Below are 22036 nucleotides of genomic sequence, written 5' to 3' on the forward strand. Positions count from 1 at the left end.
CCTGTTTCAGAGGTAGAGACCAAGGTGGACAGGATGACATGTCCACCAGGTCTGCATACCAAGTCCTGCGTGGCCACGCAGGCGCTATTAGAATCACTGATGCTCTCTCCTGTTTGATTCTGGCAATCAATCGAGGAAGCATCGGGAAGGGTGGAAACACATAAGCCATCTTGAAGTCCCAAGGTGCTGTCAGGGCATCTATTAGGACTGCTCCTGGATCCCTGGATCTGGACCCGTAACGAGGAAGCTTGGCGTTCTGTCGAGACGCCATGAGAGCTATCTCTGGTTTGCCCCAACGTCGAAGTATTTGGGCAAAGACCTCCGGATGAAGTTCCCACTCCCCCGGATGAAAAGTCTAACGACTTAAGAAATCCGCCTCCCAGTTCTCCACTCCCGGGATGTGGATTGCTGACAGGTGGCAGGAGTGAGACTCTGCCCAGCGAATTATCTTTGATACTTCCATCATTGCTAGGGAGCTTCTTGTCCCTCCCTGATGGTTGATGTAAGCTACAGTCGTGATGTTGTCCGACTGAAACCTGATGAACCTCCGAGTTGTCAACTGGGGCCAAGCCAGGAGGGCATTGAGAACTGCTCTCAATTCCAGAATGTTTATTGGCAGGAGACTCTCCTCCTGACTCCATTGTCCCTGAGCCTTCAGAGAATTCCAGACGGCGCCCCAACCTAGAAGGCTGGCGTCTGTTGTTACAATTGTCCAGTCTGGTCTGCTGAATGGCATCCCCCTGGACAGATGTGGCCGAGAAAGCCACCATAGAAGAGAATTTCTGGTCTCTTGATCCAGATTCAGAGAAGGGGACAAGTCTGAGTAATCCCCATTCCACTGACTTAGCATGCATAGTTGCAGTGGTCTGAGGTGTAAGCGAGCAAATGGTACTATGTCCATTGCCGCTACCATTAAGCCGATTACCTCCATGCATTGAGCCACTGACGGGTGTTGAATGGAATGAAGGGTGCGGCAAGCACTTTGAAGTTTTGTTAACCTGTCCTCTGTCAGGTAAATCTTCATTTCTACAGAATCTATGAGAGTCCCCAGGAAGGGAACTCTTGTGAATGGAACGAATTAACTTTTCTTTTCGTTCACCTTCCATCCATGTGACCTTAGAAAAGCCAGTACTAACTCTGTATGAGACTTGGCAGTTTGAAAGCTTGACGCTTGTATCAGAATGTCGTCTAGGTACGGAGCTACCGAAATTCCCCGCGGTCTTAGTACCGCCAGAAGAGCACCTAGAACCTTTGTGAAGATTCTTGGAGCTGTAGCCAATCCGAATGGAAGAGCTACAAACTGGTAATGCCTGTCTAGAAAGGCAAACCTTAGATACCGGTAATGATCTTTGTGGATCGGTATGTGAAGGTAAGCATCCTTTAAATCCACTGTGGTCATGTACTGACCTTCTTGGATCATGGGTAAAATTGTCCGAATAGTCTCCATTTTGAACGATGGAACTCTTAGGAATTTGTTTAGGATCTTTAAATCCAGGATTGGTCTGAAAGTTCCCTCTTTTTTGGGAACCACAAACAGATTTGAGTAAAACCCTTGTCCCTGTTCCGATCGTGGAACTGGATGGATTACTCCCATTAACAACAGTTCTTGTACGCAGCGTAGAAACGCTTCTTTCTTTGTTTGGTTTGTTGACAACCTTGACAGATGAAATCTCTCTCTTGGAGGAGAGTATTTGAAGTCCAGAAGGTATCCCTGAGATATTATCTCTAGCGCCCAGGGATCCTGGACATCTCTTGCCCAAGCCTGGGCGAAGAGAGAAAGTCTGCCCCCCACTAGATCCGATCCCGGATCGGGGGCCCTCAATTCATGCTGTTTTAGTGGCAGCAGCAGGTTTCCTGGCCTGCTTGCCCTTGTTCCAGGACTGGTTAGGTCTCCAGCCTTGTCTGAAGCGAGCACCAGATCCTTCTTGTTTTGGAGCAGTGGAAGTTGATGCTGCTCCTGCTTTGAAATTCCGAAAGGAACGAAAATTAGACTGTCTAGCCTTAGGTCTGGCTTTGTCTTGAGGCAGGGCGTGGCCCTTACCTCCTGTAATGTCAGCGATAATTTCTTTCAAACCGGGCCCAAATAAGGTCTGCCCTTTGAAAGGTATATTAAGTAATTTGGACTTAGAAGTTACATCAGCTGACCAGGATTTTATCCACAGTGCCCTGCGCGCCTGAATGGCGAATCCGGAATTCTTAGCCGTAAGTTTAGTTAAATGTACTACGGCTTCCGAAATGAATGAATTAGCTAGCTTAAGTATTCTAAGCCTGTCCGAAATGTCGTCCAGCGTAGCTGAACTAAGGTTCTCTTCCAGAGACTCAATCCAGAATGCCGCTGCAGCCGAGACCGGCGCAATGCATGCAAGGGGTTGCAATATAAAACCTTGTTGAACAAACATTTTCTTAAGGTAACCCTCTAACTTTTTATCCATTGGATCTGAAAAGGCACAGCTATCCTCTACCGGGATAGTGGTACGCTTAGCTAAAGTAGAAACTGCTCCCTCCACCTTAGGGACCGTTTGCCATAAGTCCCGTGTGGCGGTGTCTATTGGAAACATCTTTCTAAATATCGGAGGGGGTGAGAACGGCACACCGGGTCTATCCCACTCCTTAGTAATAATTTCAGTTAGTCTCTTAGGTATAGGAAAAACGTCAGTACTTGTTGGTACAGCAAAATATTTATCCAACCTACACATTTTCTCTGGTATTGCAACTGTGTTACAATCATTCAGAGCCGCTAACACCTCCCCTAGTAATACACGGAGGTTTTCCAGCTTAAATTTGAAATTTGAAATATCTGAATCCAATCTGATTGGATCAGAACCGTCAGCTGCAGAATGAAGCTCTCCGTCCTCATGCTCTGCAAGTTGTGACGCAGTATCTGACATGGCCCTAGCATTATCAGCGCACTCTGTTCTCACCCCAGAGTGATCACGCTTGCCTCTTAGTTCTGGTAATTTAGCCAAAACTTCCGTCATAACAGTAGCCATATCTTGTAATGTTATTTGTAATGGCCGCCCAGATGTACTGGGTGCCACCATATCGCGCACCTCCCGGGCGGGAGATGCAGGTACTGTCACGTGAGGCGAGTTAGTCGGCATAACTCTCCCCTCGTTGTTTGGTGAAATTTGTTCAATTTGTACAGATTGACTTTTATTTAAAGTAGCATCAATACAGTTAGTACATAAATTTCTATTGGGCTCCACTTTGGCGTTATTACAAATAGTACAGGTCTCATCCTCTGAATCAGACATGTTTAACACACTAGCAAACTAAACTTGCAACTTGGAAATATTATACAATGAAAAGCGTACTGTGTCTAAGAAGCACAGAAGATATATAACAGTTGAAATCAATAAACTTTGCAAAACAAAACACAATTTTAGCAAAGGCTTGTTCCCATTAGCAAAGAATAACTAACCCTGATGGCATAAAAAAGTTAAAGAATAAACGTTTCTTTATCACAGTCAACTACAATCTCACAGCTCTGTTAGATTACTTCCCTCAAACAAGCTTTGAAGACCCCTGAGTTCTGTAGAAATAAACCGGAACATGCAGGAAAAAACAATGAGCTTCTGACTGAAATTTTTGATGCGTAGAAAAAGCGTCAAAAAAAGGTCCCTCCCCCTCACACACAACAGTGAGAGAGATCAGTAAACTGTCATAATTAGATAAAGCAACTGCCAAGTGGAAAAATAGTGCCCAAACATTTTATTCACCCAGTACCTCAGAAAATGAAAACGATTTTACATTCCAGCAAAAACGTTTAACATAAATTAGAAAAAAAAACAAATAGGCTAGAGATTATATACACAGTGTAATTCTAGTGATGTACCATTCCCCAGAATACTCAAATGTAAAAAATACATACATGATATTATGTCGGTATGGCAGGATTTTCTCATCAATTCCATTGTCAGAAAATAAAAACTGCTACATACCTCTTTGCAGATTAAACTGCCCGCTGTCCCCTGATCTGAAGTTTACCTCTCCTCAGATGGCCGAGAAACAGCAATATGATCTTAACTACTCCGGCTAAAATCATAGTAAAAAACTCTGGTAGATTCTTCTTCAAATTCTACCAGAGAAGGAATAACACACTCCGGTGCTATTAAAAAATAACAAACTTTTGATTGAAGAAATAAAACTAAATAAAATCACCATAGTCCTCTCACACATCCTATCTAGTCGTTGGGTGCAAGAGAATGACGTAGAGGGGAGGAGCTATATGCAGCTCTGCTGGGTGAATCCTCTTGCACTTCATGTTGGGGAGGAGTAATATCCCAGAAGTAATGATGACCCGTGGACTGATCACACTTAACAGAAGAAAATGGTATTGGTGCAACCCTAACTGTAAGGTTTGGCGAGAGAACCTCACAGCAATATGCAGCGCCAAGCCGGATTTCCCACATGGCTATTGACTAAGAGGTGGAAAAGTCACCTTTCAGCCAAATAGCGAAGATAGCGTTCTGCCGGTGGGCTGCCTTAGCAGCTCACTGCGGCAATCGCTTGGAACAAATAAAGGAGCTTTCAGCATGAAGTATTTTATACTTCATTAATGAAAGTCTTCTTTATTTTTTCCAATGGTAAAGCCTAACATTTCACAAACGCTAGGATTTACCATCACTTTAAATTTTTAGATTGTACTTGGACATGTGGGCGCCCTTGTGTGTTTTGGATTTTACAGAGCTGATCTTTGGGAGAGGAGTCTACATCCGTTAACAGAGTGCAGCCTGGGCCAGATGCCATAGAAAATACACATGGAGGACCTATAGATAATTATTTCCATAGTACTGCTGTATTTGAGAGTCTGTACACTACTTGGTTGGGACCGTTTGTTCTTTGCATTTCTCCATTATTGTTAGTCATCTAGGTTATTTGAAGGGCGCCCCCTACTAATCTTTTTTAACCCTTTAAGGACACAGCTTTCAGTTTGCTCAATTGTTTTATGACGGAAAGATTCCGTCATATGTCCTTAAGAGGTTAATCTTGTACGGTATTTAGAAAGCTACAATTTTAAGGTAATTGATCTGGGGCATATTTATAACTAGCAGAGATACTTGCTAAATATGAGATCGGTCTTAAAGTAGTAAAAGCTATGGAAGCAGGAGCACACTGATTATCCTCCATATGGTGTAGATAGTATGGTTCAGACTAGAGGTGGCAGGCAACATCCACTAAGTGCTAAAGTTATTAAAAAAAAATCCCCCCAATAAACACAGCATTGCAGTATATTATTGAATACATTTTACTGTAACTTAAAAGCAGTAAAGTCAAAATGATACTTAAATTAGCTGGATAGTGCATGCAATGTTAAATAACTTTCTTGTACTATATCAGTCTGACCCCATCAATAAAGACAGTCCAGCCACAAAATGCCAGGCAATTCTACTCTGAACAAAAGATTTTTACAGCCAACCCCAAACGTACGATTCAGCATGTATGGGCCCTTCGAGACTTGGTCTCCATAAGTGTGATGGGGTAACCAGACATGGACTCCCTGCTCAGTGTGCCTAGAGGGATACAGCTGCACCTCCACTGACAAGGCCCTTATGAACGCCTGGGGTTAGATATATTAATAGTTTGCTAAGAAGAGAGATGTCTGGTATTTGAGGGCTGCACAGTCCTTATGGATGGGGTAAGATTGATATACTACAGGAAAGTTTTCTTAAAAGCACATTCTGGGCTAAAGAAGGCAGCACCCTGGGTGGGTTTCATCCCATAGGGCATGCTACTGAGTGCTGTCCATTCCAATTTGAACACCTCTTTCCAGTTCTTCATGTTAATATTACATAGTAGAGCCAAAAAAGAAAAGAGCATCCTGAAAGTCCACTTCATCTCCTTATACATTCATTTACTCAATGAAACAATGAAGATTCATGCAGAGTAAGAAATAGGAGTTAGAAAACATTTTTAGAAAATGTATCTCCTTGTCTCCTGCTATAAGCTCATGTTCTATCAAGCATACTAAAGTGCAGTAACTAAACATTTTGTTTGCCTGAAAGGATTGCATTAAAGTCATCCTAAAACCAACTGTGCATATTTTTCAAAACAAACCTATTGTTTGCTCTGCTTTACACACCCGCAGTGTAAACTAGGTTTCATAATGGCAGCAGCCATGATTAAAGAGGTGCAAAAAAAGTGTTTAGTGTCCCTTTAACCGTCATAAATGGCTAAAGTGTAATATACTATTCAGTTAAAATAAGCATCCATGGATTTCTTTGCATGCGTTAATGGTTTCATACTTACGAGGCTCTATTCCTTCATTTAACCCATCCACTTGACGCATTAACTGCTCAAAAAGGTTGCGTAGATTCATCATTGAAGTCGCCATGTTCCTGCATAGAATTGACGCAGTCAGTGAAAAGTTCATAAAGCGGCAAAGTTTTCCATAGGGTATTTAATCGTTATGTTTTGGGTCTCTTAAATCAGGGCATATTAGGCAAGTGCATTCAGCAGTTCCGTTAACTGCTGAATGTGAAAAAAGGCGGCCACTTGCGGCATTCGGCTCTTTTCATAGCTAGATTTCTTCTTGTGAAAGTGCAATACACTAAGATCTGTGCAAATCCTTAACAAACTTTCCCCAAAGGATTACCTTCTACCTTTACTTCAGCAGAATACAGCCCTGCACACAAATGCAGTGGGGTGTGCTGACATCACAAGTGATGCAACGCATCATGCGGAACCAATTCAGAGCAGTGCACAACATTTAAAATACCATGCACTGCTCTGTATATTCCTATTCAGAGCCTGAACTCAAGACATGCACACTCTATAAGTAATGAATTGAGCAAGTGTGATCGTCCAAGGTAGGGATATCATAGATCTCTGAAAAAGTGTTGATAAGGGAGAGCAGAATAGGTAGTTCCTGCCACGTTTAAAAATCCTTATATTTATTTTTTGTGTTTGTTTTTAAACACAATTTCTCTACATAAGTATCTACCATTCAATATAATAAATGGTACCTGTTTTATGGCACTTTAACCCTTTGAGTGCTAAGCTGTTTAAAGGTTTTTTTTTAACCCCTTAATGACCGGACCATTTTTCAATTTTCTTACCCTTAATGACAATGGCTATTTTTACATTTCTGCAGTGTTTGCGTTTAGCTGTAATTTTCCTCTTACTCATTTACTGTACCCACACATATTATATACCGTTTTTCTCGCCATTAAATGGACTTTCTAAAGATACCATTATTTTCATCATATCTTATAATTTACTAAAAAAAAAAAAAAAAAAAAATTATGAGGAAAAAAAAAAGGAAAAAAAAAAAAACACTTTTTCTAACTTTGACCCCCAAAATCTGTTACACATCTCCAATCACCAAAAAACACCCATGCTAAATAGTTTCTAAATTTTGTCCTGAGTTTAGAAATACCCAATGTTTACACGTTCTTTGCTTTTTTTTGCAATTTATGGGGCAATAAATACAAGTAGCACTTCGCTATTTCCAAACCACTTTTTTTCAAAATTAGCGCTAGTTACATTGGAACCCTGATATCTGTCAGGAATACCTGAATATCCCTTGACATGTATATATTTTTTTTTAGAAGACATCCCAAAGTATTGATCTAGACCCATTTTGGTATATTTCATGCCACCATTTCACCGCCAAATGTGATCAAAAAAAAAAAAAAGTTCACTTTTTCATAAAATTTGTAACAAACTTTAGGTTTCCCACTGAAATTATTTACAAACAGCTTCTGCAATTATGGCACAAATGGTTGTAAATGCTTCTCTGGGATCCCCTTTTTTCAGAAATAGCAGACTTATATGGCTTTGGGGTTGCTTTTTGGTAATTAGAAGGCCGCTAAATGCCGCTGCGCAACACACGTGTTTTATGCCCAGCAGTGAAGGGGTTAATTAGGGAGCTTGTAGGGTTAATTTTAGCTTTAGTGTAGTGTAGTAGACAACCCCAAGTATTGATCTAGGCCCATTTTGGTATATTTTATGCCACCATTTCACCGCCAAATGCGATAAAAAAAAAAAAAAAAAAAAAAAAAAAAACTTTACATTTTTCACAATTTTAGGTTTCTCACTGAAATTATTTACAAACAGCTTGTGCTATTATGGCAGAAATTGTTCTAAAAGCTTCTCTGGGATCCCCTTTGTTCAGAAATAGCAGACTTATATGGCTTTGGCGTTGCTTTTTGGTAATTAAAAGGCCGCTAAATGCTGCTGCGCACCACACGTTAATTATGCCCAGCAGTGAAGGGGTTAAAATAGGTAGCTTGCAGGGTTAATTTTAGAGATCAGCCTCCCACCTGACACATCCCACCCCCTGATCCCTCCCAAACAGCTCTCTTCCCTCCCCCACCCCACAATTGTTCCCGCCATCTTAAGTACTGGCAGAAAGTCTGCCAGTACTAAATAAGAGTTTGTTTTTTTTTTAAAATAAAAATGATAAAATATTTTAGCTGTGATGGACCCCTGCCTTAGCCCCAATCTCCCTGATCCCCCCTCCAGCTCTCTAACCCTCTCCCCTACCTAATTACCGCCATCTTGGGTACTGGCAGCTGTCTGCCAGTACCCAGTTTGGCCCCAAAAACAGAATTTATGCTTACCTGATAAATTACTTTCTCCAACGGTGTGTCCGGTCCACGGCGTCATCCTTACTTGTGGGATATTCTCTTCCCCAACAGGAAATGGCAAAGAGTCCCAGCAAAGCTGGTCACATGATCCCTCCTAGGCTCCGCCCACCCCAGTCATTCGACCGACGGACAGGAGGAAATATATATAGGAGAAACCATATGATACCGTGGTGACTGTAGTTAGAGAAAATAATTCATCAGACCTGATTAAAAAAACCAGGGCGGGCCGTGGACCGGACACACCGTTTGAGAAAGTAATTTATCAGGTAAGCATAAATTCTGTTTTCTCCAACATTGGTGTGTCCGGTCCACGGCGTCATCCTTACTTGTGGGAACCAATACCAAAGCTTTAGGACACGGATGAAGGGAGGGAGCAAATCAGGTCACCTAAATGGAAGGCACCACGGCTTGCAAAACCTTTCTCCCAAAAATAGCCTCCGAAGAAGCAAAAGTATCAAATTTGTAAAATTTGGCAAAAGTGTGCAGTGAAGACCAAGTCGCTGCCTTACATATCTCGTCAACAGAAGCCTCATTCTTGAAGGCCCATGTGGAAGCCACAGCCCTAGTGGAGTGAGCTGTGATTCTTTCAGGAGGCTGCCGTCCGGCAGTCTCATAAGCCAATCGGATAATGCTTTTAAGCCAAAAGGAAAGAGAGGTAGAAGTCGCTTTTTGACCTCTCCTTTTACCAGAATAAACAACAAACAAGGAAGATGTTTGTCTGAAATCTTTAGTAGCCTCTAAATAGAATTTTAGAGCACGGACTACGTCCAAATTGTGTAACAAACGTTCCTTCTTTGAAACTGGATTCGGACACAAAGAAGGTACAACTATCTCCTGGTTAATATTTTTGTTGGAAACAACTTTCGGAAGAAAACCAGGCTTAGTACGCAAAACCACCTTATCTGAATGGAACACCAGATAGGGCGGAGAACACTGCAGAGCAGATAACTCTGAAACTCTTCTAGCAGAAGAAATTGCAACCAAAAACAAAACTTTCCAAGATAATAACTTAATATCTACGGAATGTAAGGGTTCAAACGGAACCCCTTGAAGAACTGAAAGAACTAGATTTAGACTCCAGGGAGGAGTCAAAGGTCTGTAAACAGGCTTGATCATAACCAGAGCCTGAACAAATGCTTGAACATCTGGCACAGCTGCCAGTCTTTTGTGAAGTAAAACAGATAAAGCAGAGATCTGTCCCTTCAGAGAACTTGCAGATAATCCTTTCTCCAAACCTTCTTGTAGAAAGGATAGAATCTTAGGAATTTTTATCTTGTTCCATGGGAATCCTTTAGATTCACACCAACAGATATATTTTTTCCATATTTTATGGTAAATTTTTCTAGTTACAGGCTTTCTAGCCTGAATCAGAGTATCTATTACAGAATCTGAAAACCCACGCTTTGATAAAATCAAGCGTTCAATCTCCAAGCCGTCAGTTGGAGGGAAACCAGATTCGGATGTTCGAATGGACCCTGAACAAGAAGGTCCTGTCTCAAAGGTAGCTTCCATGGTGGAGCCGATGACATATTGACCAGGTCTGCATACCAAGTCCTGCGTGGCCATGCAGGAGCTATCAAGATCACCGAGGCCCTCTCCTGATTGATCCTGGCTACCAGCCTGGGGATGAGAGGAAACGGTGGGAATACATAAGCTAGGTTGAAGGTCCAAGGTGCTACTAGTGCATCTACTAGGGTCGCCTTGGGATCCCTGGATCTGGACCCGTAGCAAGGAACCTTGAAGTTCTGACGAGACACCATCAGATCGATGTCTGGAATGCCCCATAATTGAGTTATTTGGGCAAAGATTTCCGGATGGAGTTCCCACTCCCCCGGATGGAATGTCTGACGACTCAGAAAATCCGCTTCCCAATTTTCCACTCCTGGGATGTGGATCGCAGACAAGTGGCAGGAGTGATCCTCCGCCCATTGAATTATCTTGGTCACTTCTTTCATCGCCAGGGAAGTCCTTGTTCCCCCCTGATGATTGATATATGCAACGGTCGTCATGTTGTCTGACTGAAACCTTATGAATTTGGCCTTTGCTAGTTGAGGCCAAGCTCTGAGGGCATTGAATATCGCTCTCAGTTCCAGAATGTTTATCGGGAGAAGAGACTCTTCCCGAGACCATAGACCCTGAGCTTTCAGGGATTCCCAGACCGCGCCCCAGCCCACTAGGCTGGCGTCGGTCATGACAATGACCCACTCTGGTCTGCGGAAGCTCATTCCCTGTGACAGATTGTCCAGGGTCAGCCACCAACGGAGTGAATCTCTGGTCTTTTGATCTACTTGAATCGTCGGAGACAAGTCTGTATAATCCCCATTCCACTGTCTGAGCATGCACAGTTGTAATGGTCTTAGATGAATTCGTGCAAAAGGAACTATGTCCATTGTTGCAACCATCAATCCTATTACTTCCATGCACTGCGCTATGGAAGGACGAGGAACAGAATGAAGTACTTGACAAGAGCTTAGAAGTTTTTATTTTCTGACCTCTGTCAGAAAAATCCTCATTTCTAAGGAATCTATTATTGTTCCCAAGAAGGGAACTCTTGTTGACTGGGACAGAGAACTTTTTTCTTTGTTCACCTTCCATCCGTGAGATCTGAGAAAGGCTAGGACGATGTCCGTATGAGCCTTTGCTTTTGACAGGGACGATGCTTGAATCAGGATGTCGTCCAAGTAAGGTACTACTGCAATGCCCCTTGGTCTTAGAACCGCTAGAAGGGACCCTAGTACCTTTGTGAAAATCCTTGGAGCAGTGGCTAATCCAAATGGAAGTGCCACAAACTGGTAATGCTTGTCCAGAAAAGCGAACCTTAGGAACTGATGATGTTCCTTGTGGATAGGAATATGTAGGTACGCATCCTTTAAATCCAAGGTAGTCATAAATTGATTTTCCTGGATAGTAGGTAGGATCGTTCGAATAGTTTCCATTTTGAACGATGGTACCCTGAGAAATTTGTTTAGGATCTTCAGATCCAAAATTGGTCTGAATGTTCCCTCTTTTTTGGGAACTATGAACAGATTGGAATAAAATCCCATTCCTTGTTCTCTTATTGGAACTGGATGTATCACTCCCATCTTTAACAGGTCTTCTACACAATGTAAGAATGCCTGTCTCTTTATTTGGTTTGAAGATAATTGAGACCTGTGGAACCTTCCCCTTGGGGGTAGTTCCTTGAATTCCAGGAGATAACCTTGAGAAACTATTTCTAGCGCCCAAGGATCCTGAACATCTCTTGCCCAAGCCTGAGCAAAGAGAGAAAGTCTGCCCCCCACTAGATCCGGTCCCGGATCGGGGGCTATCCCTTCATGCTGTTTTGGTAGCAGTGGTAGGCTTCTTGGCCTGCTTACCCTTGTTCCAGCCTTGCATTGGTTTCCAGGCTGGTTTGGGTTGTGAAGTATTACCCTCTTGCTTAGAGGATACAGAATTAGAGACTGGTCCGTTTCTGCGAAAGGGACGAAAATTAGGCTTATAATTAGCCTTAAAAGACCTATCCTGTGGGAGGGCGTGGCCCTTTCCCCCAGTGATGTCTGAAATAATCTCTTTCAAATCAGGTCCAAATAATGTTTTACCTTTGAAAGGAATGTTAAGCAATTTTGTCTTGGAAGACACATCCGCTGACCAAGACTTTAGTCAAAGCACTCTGCGCGCCACGACAGCAAACCCTGAATTTTTCGCCGCTAATCTAGCTAATTGCAAAGCGGCATCTAAAACAAAAGAGTTAGCCAATTTAAGTGCTTGAACTCTGTCCATAACCTCCTCATACGAATATTCTTTACTGAGCGATTTTTCTAGTTCCTCGAACCAGAAACACGCTGCCGTAGTGACAGGAACAATGCATGAAATTGGTTGTAGAAGGTAACCTTGCTGTACAAAAATCTTTTTAAGCAAACCCTCTAATTTCTTATCCATAGGATCTTTGAAAGCACAACTATCTTCGAAAGGAATAGTAGTGCGTTTGTTTAGAGTAGAAACCGCCCCCTCGACCTTGGGGACTATCTGCCATAAGTCCTTTCTGGGGTCGACTATAGGAAATAATTTCTTAAATATAGGGGGGGGAACAAAAAGGTATGCCGGGCCTTTCCCACTCTTTATTTACTATGTCCGCCACCCGCTTGGGTATAGGAAAAGCGTCGGGGGGCACCGGAACCTCTAGGAACTTGTCCATCTTACATAATTTCTCTGGAATGACCAAATTGTCACAATCATCCAGAGTAGATAACACCTCCTTAAGCAGTGCGCGGAGATGTTCTAATTTAAATTTAAATGTCACAACATCAGGTTCAGCTCGATGAGAAATTTTTCCTGAATCTGAAATTTCTCCATCAGACAAAACCTCCCTCATGGCCCCTTGAGATTGGTGTGAGGGTATGTCAGAACAGTTATCATCAGCGTCCTCTTGCTCTTCAGTGTTTAAAACAGAGCAATCGCGCTTTCTCTGATAAGTAGGCATTTTGGATAAAAGATTTGCTATGGAGTTATCCATTACAGCCGTTAATTGTTGCATGGTAATAAGTATTGGCGCACTAGATGTACTAGGGGCCTCCTGTGTGGGCATAACTGGTGTAGACACAGTAGGGGATGATGTAGTATCATGTTTACTCCCCTCATTTTAAGGAATCATCTTGGGCAATATCATCTGTTGCAATACTGTTCTTACTTTGTTTGGACACTATGGCACAATTATCACATAAATTTAAATGGGGAGACACATTGGCTTTCATACATATAGAACATAGCTTATCTGATGGTACAGACATGTTAAACAGGCTTAAACTTGTCAACAAAGCACAAAAAAGTTTTAAAATAAAACCGTTACTGTCACTTTAAATTTCAAACTGAAAACACTTTATTACTGAATATGTGAAAAAGTATGAAGGAATTGTTCAAAATTCACCAAAATTTCACCACAGTGTCTTAAAGCATTAAAAGTATTGCACACCAAATTTCAGAGCTTTAACCCTTAAATTAACGGAACCGGAGCCGTTTTTACATTTAACCCCTATACAGTCCCAGAATGAGGCTCTGTCTATAACTAGAAAGGCCCCCATCTGAAAAAGGTGTCCAACACAGTGCCTGCCGTTTTTCTAAACGTTCCCCAAGATTATAATACCAATAATTAGTTAGAATCTGCATAATATGCCTAGTAAAGCAATTGTTTTAGCCCAGAAAAATGTCTACCAGTTTTTAAGCCCTTTTTGAAGCCCTTTATTCTTTTATGTTTAACTAAGAAAATGGCTTACTGGTCCCCATGAGGGGAAATGACAGCCTTCCAGCATTACATGGTCTTGTTAGAAATATGACTAGTCATACCTTAAGCAGAAAAGACTGCTAACTGTTTCCCCCAACTGAAGTTACTTCATCTCAACAGTCCTGTGTGGAAACAGCAATCGATTTTAGTTACTGTCTGCTAAAATCATCTTCCTCTTACAAACAGAAATCTTCATCCTTTTCTGTTTCAGAGTAAATAGTACATACCAGCACTATTTTAAAATAACAAACACTTGATAGAAGAATAAAACTACATTTAAACACCAAAAAACTCTTAACCATCTCCGTGGAGATGTTGCCTGTGCAACGGCAAAGAGAATGACTAGGGTGGGCGGAGCCTAGGAGGGATCATGTGACCAGCTTTGCTGGGACTCTTTGCCATTTCCTGTTGGGGAAGAGAATATCCCACAAGTAAGGATGACGCCGTGGACCGGACACACCAATGTTGGAGAAAAAAAAACAAAAAGTATTTTTAATTTTATTTTTTACTTAAAAACTATTTCTGTAGTGTAGCAGCCCCCCCACAATACCCCCACCCCCTCCCAGATCCTTTTATATTTAAAAAAAAACATAATTTATGCTTACCTGATAAATTCCTTTCTTCTGTTGTGTGATCAGTCCACGGGTCATCATTACTTCTGGAATATAACTCCTCCCCAACAGGAAATGCAAGAGGATTCACCCAGCAGAGCTGCATATAGCTCCTCCCCTCTACGTCAGTCCCAGTCATTCGACCAAGAATCAACGAGAAAGGAGTAACCAAGGGTGAAGTGGTGACTGGAGTATAATTTAAAAGATATTTACCTGCCTTAAAAACAGGGCGGGCCGTGGACTGATCACACAACAGAAGAAAGGAATTTATCAGGTAAGCATAAATTATGTTTTCTTCTGTTATGTGTGATCAGTCCACGGGTCATCATTACTTCTGGGATACCAATACCAAAGCAAAAGTACACGGATGACGGGAGGGAAAGGCAGGCTCATTATACAGAAGGAACCACTGCCTGAAGAACCTTTCTCCCAAAAATAGCCTCCGAAGAAGCAAAAGTGTCAAATTTGTAAAATTTGGAAAAAGTATGAAGTGAAGACCAAGTTGCAGCCTTGCAAATCTGTTCAACAGAGGCCTCATTCTTAAAGGCCCAAGTGGAAGCCACAGCTCTAGTGGAGTGAGCTGTAATTCTTTCAGGAGGCTGCTGTCCAGCAGTCTCATAGGTTAAACGTATTATGCTACGAAGCCAAAAAGAGAGAGAGGTAGCAGAAGCTTTTTGACCTCTCCTCTGTCCAGAGTAAACGACAAACAAGGAAGAAGTTTGGCGAAAATCTTTAGTTGCCTGCAAGTAGAACTTGAGGGCACGAACTACATCCAGATTGTGTAAAAGACGTTCCTTCTTTGAAGAAGGATTTGGACACAAGGATGGGACAACAATCTCTTGATTGATGTTCCTGTTAGTGACTACCTTAGGTAAGAACCCAGGTTTAGTACGCAGAACTACCTTGTCTGAGTGAAAAATCAGATAAGGGGAATCACAATGTAAGGCTGATAACTCAGAGACTCTTCGAGCCGAGGAAATAGCCATTAAAAACAGAACTTTCCAAGATAACATTTTTATATCAATGGAATGAAGGGGTTCAAACGGAACACCCTGTAAAACGTTAAGAACTAAGTTTAAACTCCATGGTGGAGCAACAGCTTTAAACACAGGCTTGATCCTAGCTAAAGCCTGACAAAAGGACTGGACGTCTGGATTTTCTGACAGACGTCTGTGTAACAAGATGGACAGAGCTGAAATCTGTCCCTTTAATGAACTAGCTGATAAACCCTTTTCTAAACCTTCTTGTAGAAAAGACAGTATCCTAGCGATCCTAACCTTACTCCAGGAGTAACCTTTGGATTCGCACCAGTATAGGTATTTCCGCCATATTTTATGGTAAATCCTTCTGGTAACAGGCTTCCTAGCCTGAATTAGGGTATCAATAACCGACTCAGAAAAACCACGTTTTGATAAAATCAAGCGTTCAATTTCCAAGCAGTCAGCTTCAGAGAAGTTAGATTTTGATGTTTGAATGGACCCTGTATCAGAAGGTCCTGTCTTAGAGGTAGAGACCAAGGCGGACAGGATGACATGTCCACTAGATCTGCATACCAAGTCCTGCGTGGCCATGCAGGTGCTATTAGAATTACTGATGCTCTCTCCTGTTTGATTTTGGCAATCAATCGAGGAAGCAGCGGGAAGGGTGGAAACACATAAGCCATCCTGAAGTTCCAAGGTGCTGTCAAAGCATCTATCAGAACTGCTCCCGGATCCCTGGATCTGGACCCGTAGCGAGGAAGTTTGGCGTTCTGGCGAGACGCCATGAGATCTATCTCTGGTTTGCCCCAACGTCGAAGTATTTGGGCAAAGACCTCCGGATGAAGTTCCCACTCCCCCGGATGAAAAGTCTGGCGACTCAAGAAATCCGCCTCCCAGTTCTCCACTCCCGGGATGTGGATTGCTGACAGGTGGCAAGAGTGAGACTCTGCCCAGCGAATTATCTTTGATACTTCCATCATTGCTAGGGAGCTTCTTGTCCCTCCCTGATGGTTGATGTAAGCTACAGTCGTGATGTTGTCCGACTGAAACCTGATGAACCCCCGAGTTGTTAACTGGGGCCAAGCCAGAAGGGCATTGAGAACTGCTCTCAATTCCAGAATGTTTATTGGAAGGAGACTCTCCTCCTGATTCCATAGTCCCTGAGCCTTCAGAGAATTCCAGACAGCGCCCCAACCTAGTAGGCTGGCGTCTGTTGTTACAATTGTCCAGTCTGGCCTGCTGAATGGCATCCCCCTGGACAGGTGTGGCCGATAAAGCCACCATAGAAGAGAATTTCTGGTCTCTTGATTCAGATTCAGAGTAGGGGACAAATCTGAGTAATCCCCATTCCACTGACTTAGCATGCATAATTGCAGCGGTCTGAGGTGTAGGCGTGCAAAAGGTACTATGTCCATTGCCGCTACCATTAAGCCGATCACCTCCATGCATTGAGCTACTGACGGGTGTTGAATGGAATGAAGGACGCGGCATGCATTTTGAAGCTTTGTTAACCTGTCTTCTGTCAGGTAAATCTTCATTTCTACAGAATCTATAAGAGTCCCCAAGAATGGAACTCTTGTGAGAGGAAAGAGAGAACTCTTCTTTTCGTTCACTTTCCATCCATGCGACCTTAGAAATGCCAGAACTAACTCTGTATGAGACTTGGCAGTTTGAAAGCTTGAAGCTTGAATTAGAATGTCGTCTAGGTACGGAGCTACCGAAATCCCTCGCGGTCTTAGTACCGCTAGAAGGGCACCCAGAACCTTTGTGAAGATTCTTGGAGCCGTAGCCAATCCGAATGGAAGAGCTACAAACTGGTAGTGCCTGTCTAAGAAGGCAAACCTTAGATACCGGTGATGATCTTTGTGGATCGGTATGTGAAGGTAAGCATCCTTTAAATCCACTGTGGTCATGTACTGACCCTCTTGGATCATGGGTAAGATTGTCCGAATAGTTTCCATTTTGAACGATGGAACTCTTAGGAATTTGTTTAGAGTCTTTAAATCTAAGATTGGCCTGAAAGTTCCCTCTTTTTTGGGAACCACAAACAGGTTTGAGTAGAACCCTTGTCCTTGTTCCGACCGCGGAACCGGATGGATCACTCCCATTAATAACAGATCTTGTACGCAGCGTAGAAACGCTTCTCTCTTTATCTGGTTTGTTGACAACCTTGACAGATGAAATCTCCCTCTTGGGGGAGATAATTTGAAGTCTAGAAGGTATCCCTGCGATATGATCTCTAGAGCCCAGGGATCCTGAACATCTCTTGCCCAGGCCTGGGCGAAGAGAGAGAGTCTGCCCCCCACTAGATCCGGTCCCGGATCGGGGGCTCTCGGTTCATGCTGTCTTTGGGGCAGCAGCAGGTTTCCTGGCCTGCTTGCTCTTGTTCCAGGACTGGTTAGGCTTCCAGCCTTGCCTGTAACGAGCAACAGCTCCTTCCTGTTTTGGTGCAGTGGAGGTTGATGCTGCTCCTGTTTTAAAGTTCCGAAAGGGACGAAAATTAGACTGTCTAGCCTTAGCTTTGGCTTTGTCTTGAGGTAGGGCGTGGCCCTTACCTCCTGTAATGTCAGCGATAATCTCTTTCAAACCGGGCCCAAATAAAGACTGCCCCTTGAAAGGTATATTAAGTAATTTGGACTTAGAAGTAACATCAGCTGACCAGGATTTTAGCCACAGCGCCCTACGTGCCTGTATGGCGAATCCTGAGTTCTTAGCCGTAAGTTTGGTTAAATGTACTACGGCCTCCGAAATGAAGGAATTAGCTAGTTTAAGGACTCTAAGCCTGTCCGTAATGTCGTCTAGCGTAGATGAACTAAGGTTCTCTTCAAGCGACTCAATCCAAAATGCTGCCGCAGCCGTAATCGGCGCGATACATGCAAGGGGTTGTAATATAAAACCTTGTTGAACAAACATTTTCTTAAGGTAACCCTCTAATTTTTTATCCATTGGATCTGAGAAAGCACAGCTATCCTCCACCGGGATAGTGGTACGCTTAGCTAAAGTAGAAACTGCTCCCTCCACCTTGGGGACCGTTTGCCATAAGTCCCGAGTGGTGGCGTCTATTGGAAACATCTTTCTAAATATTGGAGGGGGTGAGAACGGCACACCGGGTCTATCCCACTCCTTAGTAACAATTTCAGTTAGTCTCTTAGGTATAGGAAAAACGTCAGTACTCGCCGGTACCGCAAAGTATTTATCCAACCTACACAGTTTCTCTGGTATTGCAACGGTGTTACAATCGTTGAGAGCTGCTAAGACCTCCCCTAGTAATACACGGAGGTTCTCCAATTTAAATTTAAAATTTGAAATATCTGAGTCCAATCTGTTTGGATCAGAACCGTCACCCACAGAATGAAGCTCTCCGTCCTCATGCTCTGCGAGCTGTGACGCAGTATCAGACATGGCCCTAGCATTGTCAGCGCACTCTGTTCTCACCCCAGAGTGATCACGCTTGCCTCTTAGTTCTGGTAATTTAGACAAAACTTCAGTCATAACAGTAGCCATATCTTGTAATGTTATCTGTAATGGCCGCCCAGATGTACTAGGCGCCAAAATATCACGCACCTCCCGGGCGGGAGATGCAGGTACTGCCGCGTGAGGCGAGTTAGTCGGCATAACTCTCCCCTCGCTGTTTGGTGAAATTTGTTCACATTGTACAGATTGACTTTTATTTAAAGTAGCATCAATACAGTTAGTACATAAATTTCTATTGGGCTCCACCTTGGCATTGGAACAAATGACACAGATATCTTCCTCTGAGTCAGACATGTTTAACACACTAGCAAAAAACTTACAACTTGGTTATAATCTTTTTTAGCAAAAAACGTACTGTGCCTCAAAGAGGTACTAACGATTAAATGACAGTTGAAATAGTGAACTGAAAAACAGTTATAGCATCAAACTTTAAAACAACAAAACTTTTAGCAAAGGTTTGTTCCCATTAGTAAAATAACAATAATTAAATTTGACATAAAAAATACAAAGCAACGTTTTTATTCACAGTCACTATAAGAATTCTCACAGCTCTGCTGAGAGAATTTACCTCCCTTCAAAGAAGTTTGAAGACCCCTGAGATCTATCAGAGATGAACCGGATCATGCAGGAAAAATAAAAGTAACTGACTGGTATTTTTTGATGCGTAGCAAAGAGCGCCAAAACGGCCCCTCCCTCTCCCACACAGCAGTGAAGAGAAAACGAAACTGTCACAAATAAAGCAAAAAAAAAAAAAAACTGCCAAGTGGAAAATAATGCCCAAATATTTATTCACACAGTACCTCAGCAATGTAAACGATTCTACATTCCAGCAAAAACGTTTAACATGATAAATAGTTATTAAAAAGGATTAGTGACCTTTAACAGAGTAGTTCCGGTGAAATACCATCCCCAGAATACTGAAGTGTATACATACATGTCATTTTAACGGTATGGCAGGATTTTCTCATCAATTCCATTCAGAAAATAAAAACTGCTACATACCTCAATGCAGATTCCTCTGCCCGCTGTCCCCTGATCTGAAGCCTTTACCTCCCTCAGATGGCCGAGAACAGCAATATGATCTTAACTACTCCGGTTAAAATCATAGTAAAAAACTCTGACAGATTCTTCCTCAAACTCTGCCAGAGAAGTAATAACACGCTCCGGTGCTATTTTAAAATAACAAACTTTTGATTGAAGTCATAAAAACTAAGTATAATCACCATAGTCCTCTCACACATCCTATCTAGTCGTTGGGTGCAAGAGAATGACTGGGACTGACGTAGAGGGGAGGAGCTATATGCAGCTCTGCTGGGTGAATCCTCTTGCATTTCCTGTTGGGGAGGAGTTATATTCCAGAAGTAATGATGACCCGTGGACTGATCACACATAACAGAAGAAAAAAAATTCCCTTTTTTTTTCCACTTTCTGCGCTCATTCATTGGTGTCAGTGTGGGTAATGGGTACACGTGCATGCGCACATGCACGCTCACCCTCACCCCTCGTGCACGCACCCTCACACCCGGCGGACACTGGCACCATCGCTACCGGTGCAGAGAGGGCCACAGAGTGGCTCTCTCTGCATCGGAGGCTTGTAAAGTGGTATTGCAGGATGCCTCCATATCGAGGCATCACTGCAATACCCTCAGAGCTGCTGGAAGCATTTGTGATCGCTTCCAGCACTCTGTTAGACAACTGACGTACCAAGTACGTCCATTGTCATTAACTGTTAGTTTTTGAATGACGTACCTGGTACGTCAGTTGTCATTAAGGGGTTAAGATCCCCCAAGACTTACACTGTTGGAAAGGATCAGCAATTACCTTTCCAACGGTGGGTCTGGGAGGCCTGTAGCTGCTTAGATGCCTGACATACAGGCTTGTAAGCAGCATGTCCTCTTTTCCTATTCTTAACATTGTTATTTTTATATAAAGTTGCGTTGTTACGTCATCACGTGTGACGTCACTGCGCATAATGTGAAGCCCTGGCGATGCCTGTCACTATACAGGTACGATCGCCGGGGTAGGAGCCCCCAAATCTCCCTCAAGGTGGGAGAGTGCTAGCGACTGCTCTGAGCTGTCGTTAGAACCCGAGTGGGAAACTCTGCGACAGCTCAGAGCAGTCGTTAGCACTGAAATGTTTAAAGGATACCCATACTAATTTATTTTTTTAATTTTTTTAAAAAAAAAAAGGTGTCAAAGTATACATGTACCCAAAGGTTCTCATATTCATTTACAGCAGTCTTCTGTGCAGTCTTTTTTTTTTTTTTTTTTAACTGTCACTGGCTTGCTTCATAAATGACAGTGCTCCTGATCGCACGGTTCAGCTTAATGTAGAGCGCTCCCTCACTGGCGTATACTTTAGCTAGTGCTACATTAAAGGGACAGTCAACTCCAAAAATGTTATTGTTTAAAAAGATAATCCCTTTATTACCCAATCCCCAGTTTTGCACAGCCAACATTGTTATATTAATATACTTTTAACCTCTGATTATCTTGTATCTAAGCCTCTTGACAGCCCACTGACCACATGGTTATTTATTTATTATATATCGACTTGCATTTTAGCCACAGACGTGAGCACAATGTTATCTATATGGCTCACATGAACTAGCAGACTCTTGTTGTGAAAACTAATTAAAAAAAACGCATGTGATAAGAGGCTGTCTGTAGTGGCTTAGAATCAGGCAGAAATTTAGAGGTTTAAATGTTATTATAGTATATTAATAAAACAATGTTGGTTATGCAAAGCTGGGGAATGGGTAGTAAAGGTATTATCTATCTTCTTAAACAATAACAATTTTTAGTGTTGACTGTCCCTTTAACTTCTGTGATTACCTTGTATATAAGTCTTTTGACAGCCCCCTGATCACATGGCTATTTATTAATTTATTATCTATTGACTTGCATTTAGTCAATTAGTGCAGTGTGAGTCACAACTTCACTGGCGTGAGCACAATGTTATCTTTATAGCCCACGTGAATTAGCAATCTTGATGTGAAAAGCTAATAAAAAAGCATGTGATAAGAGGCTGTCTGTAAGTGGCTTAGACACAGGCAGACATTTAGAGGTTTACATATTATAAAGTGTATTACTATAACAATGTTGGTTGTGCAAAGCTGGGGA

General features: G+C 42.5%; 1 protein-coding gene across 1 annotated transcript in view; it reads right to left on the minus strand.

Annotated features, from left to right (window-relative positions):
* RACGAP1 (Rac GTPase activating protein 1) overlaps positions 1–22036 on the minus strand; it is a 145043-nt gene that overhangs the window by 118367 nt on the left and 4640 nt on the right. Inside the window, exon 2 of the mRNA XM_053705552.1 lies at positions 6250–6338. Within this exon, the coding sequence (XP_053561527.1) occupies positions 6250–6334 (85 nt within the window). The 5' untranslated portion in view covers positions 6335–6338. The remainder of the gene's footprint in view (positions 1–6249; positions 6339–22036) is intronic.

This window comes from Bombina bombina, chromosome 3 (genome assembly GCF_027579735.1).
Source record: "Bombina bombina isolate aBomBom1 chromosome 3, aBomBom1.pri, whole genome shotgun sequence".
Taxonomy (NCBI): domain Eukaryota; kingdom Metazoa; phylum Chordata; class Amphibia; order Anura; family Bombinatoridae; genus Bombina; species Bombina bombina.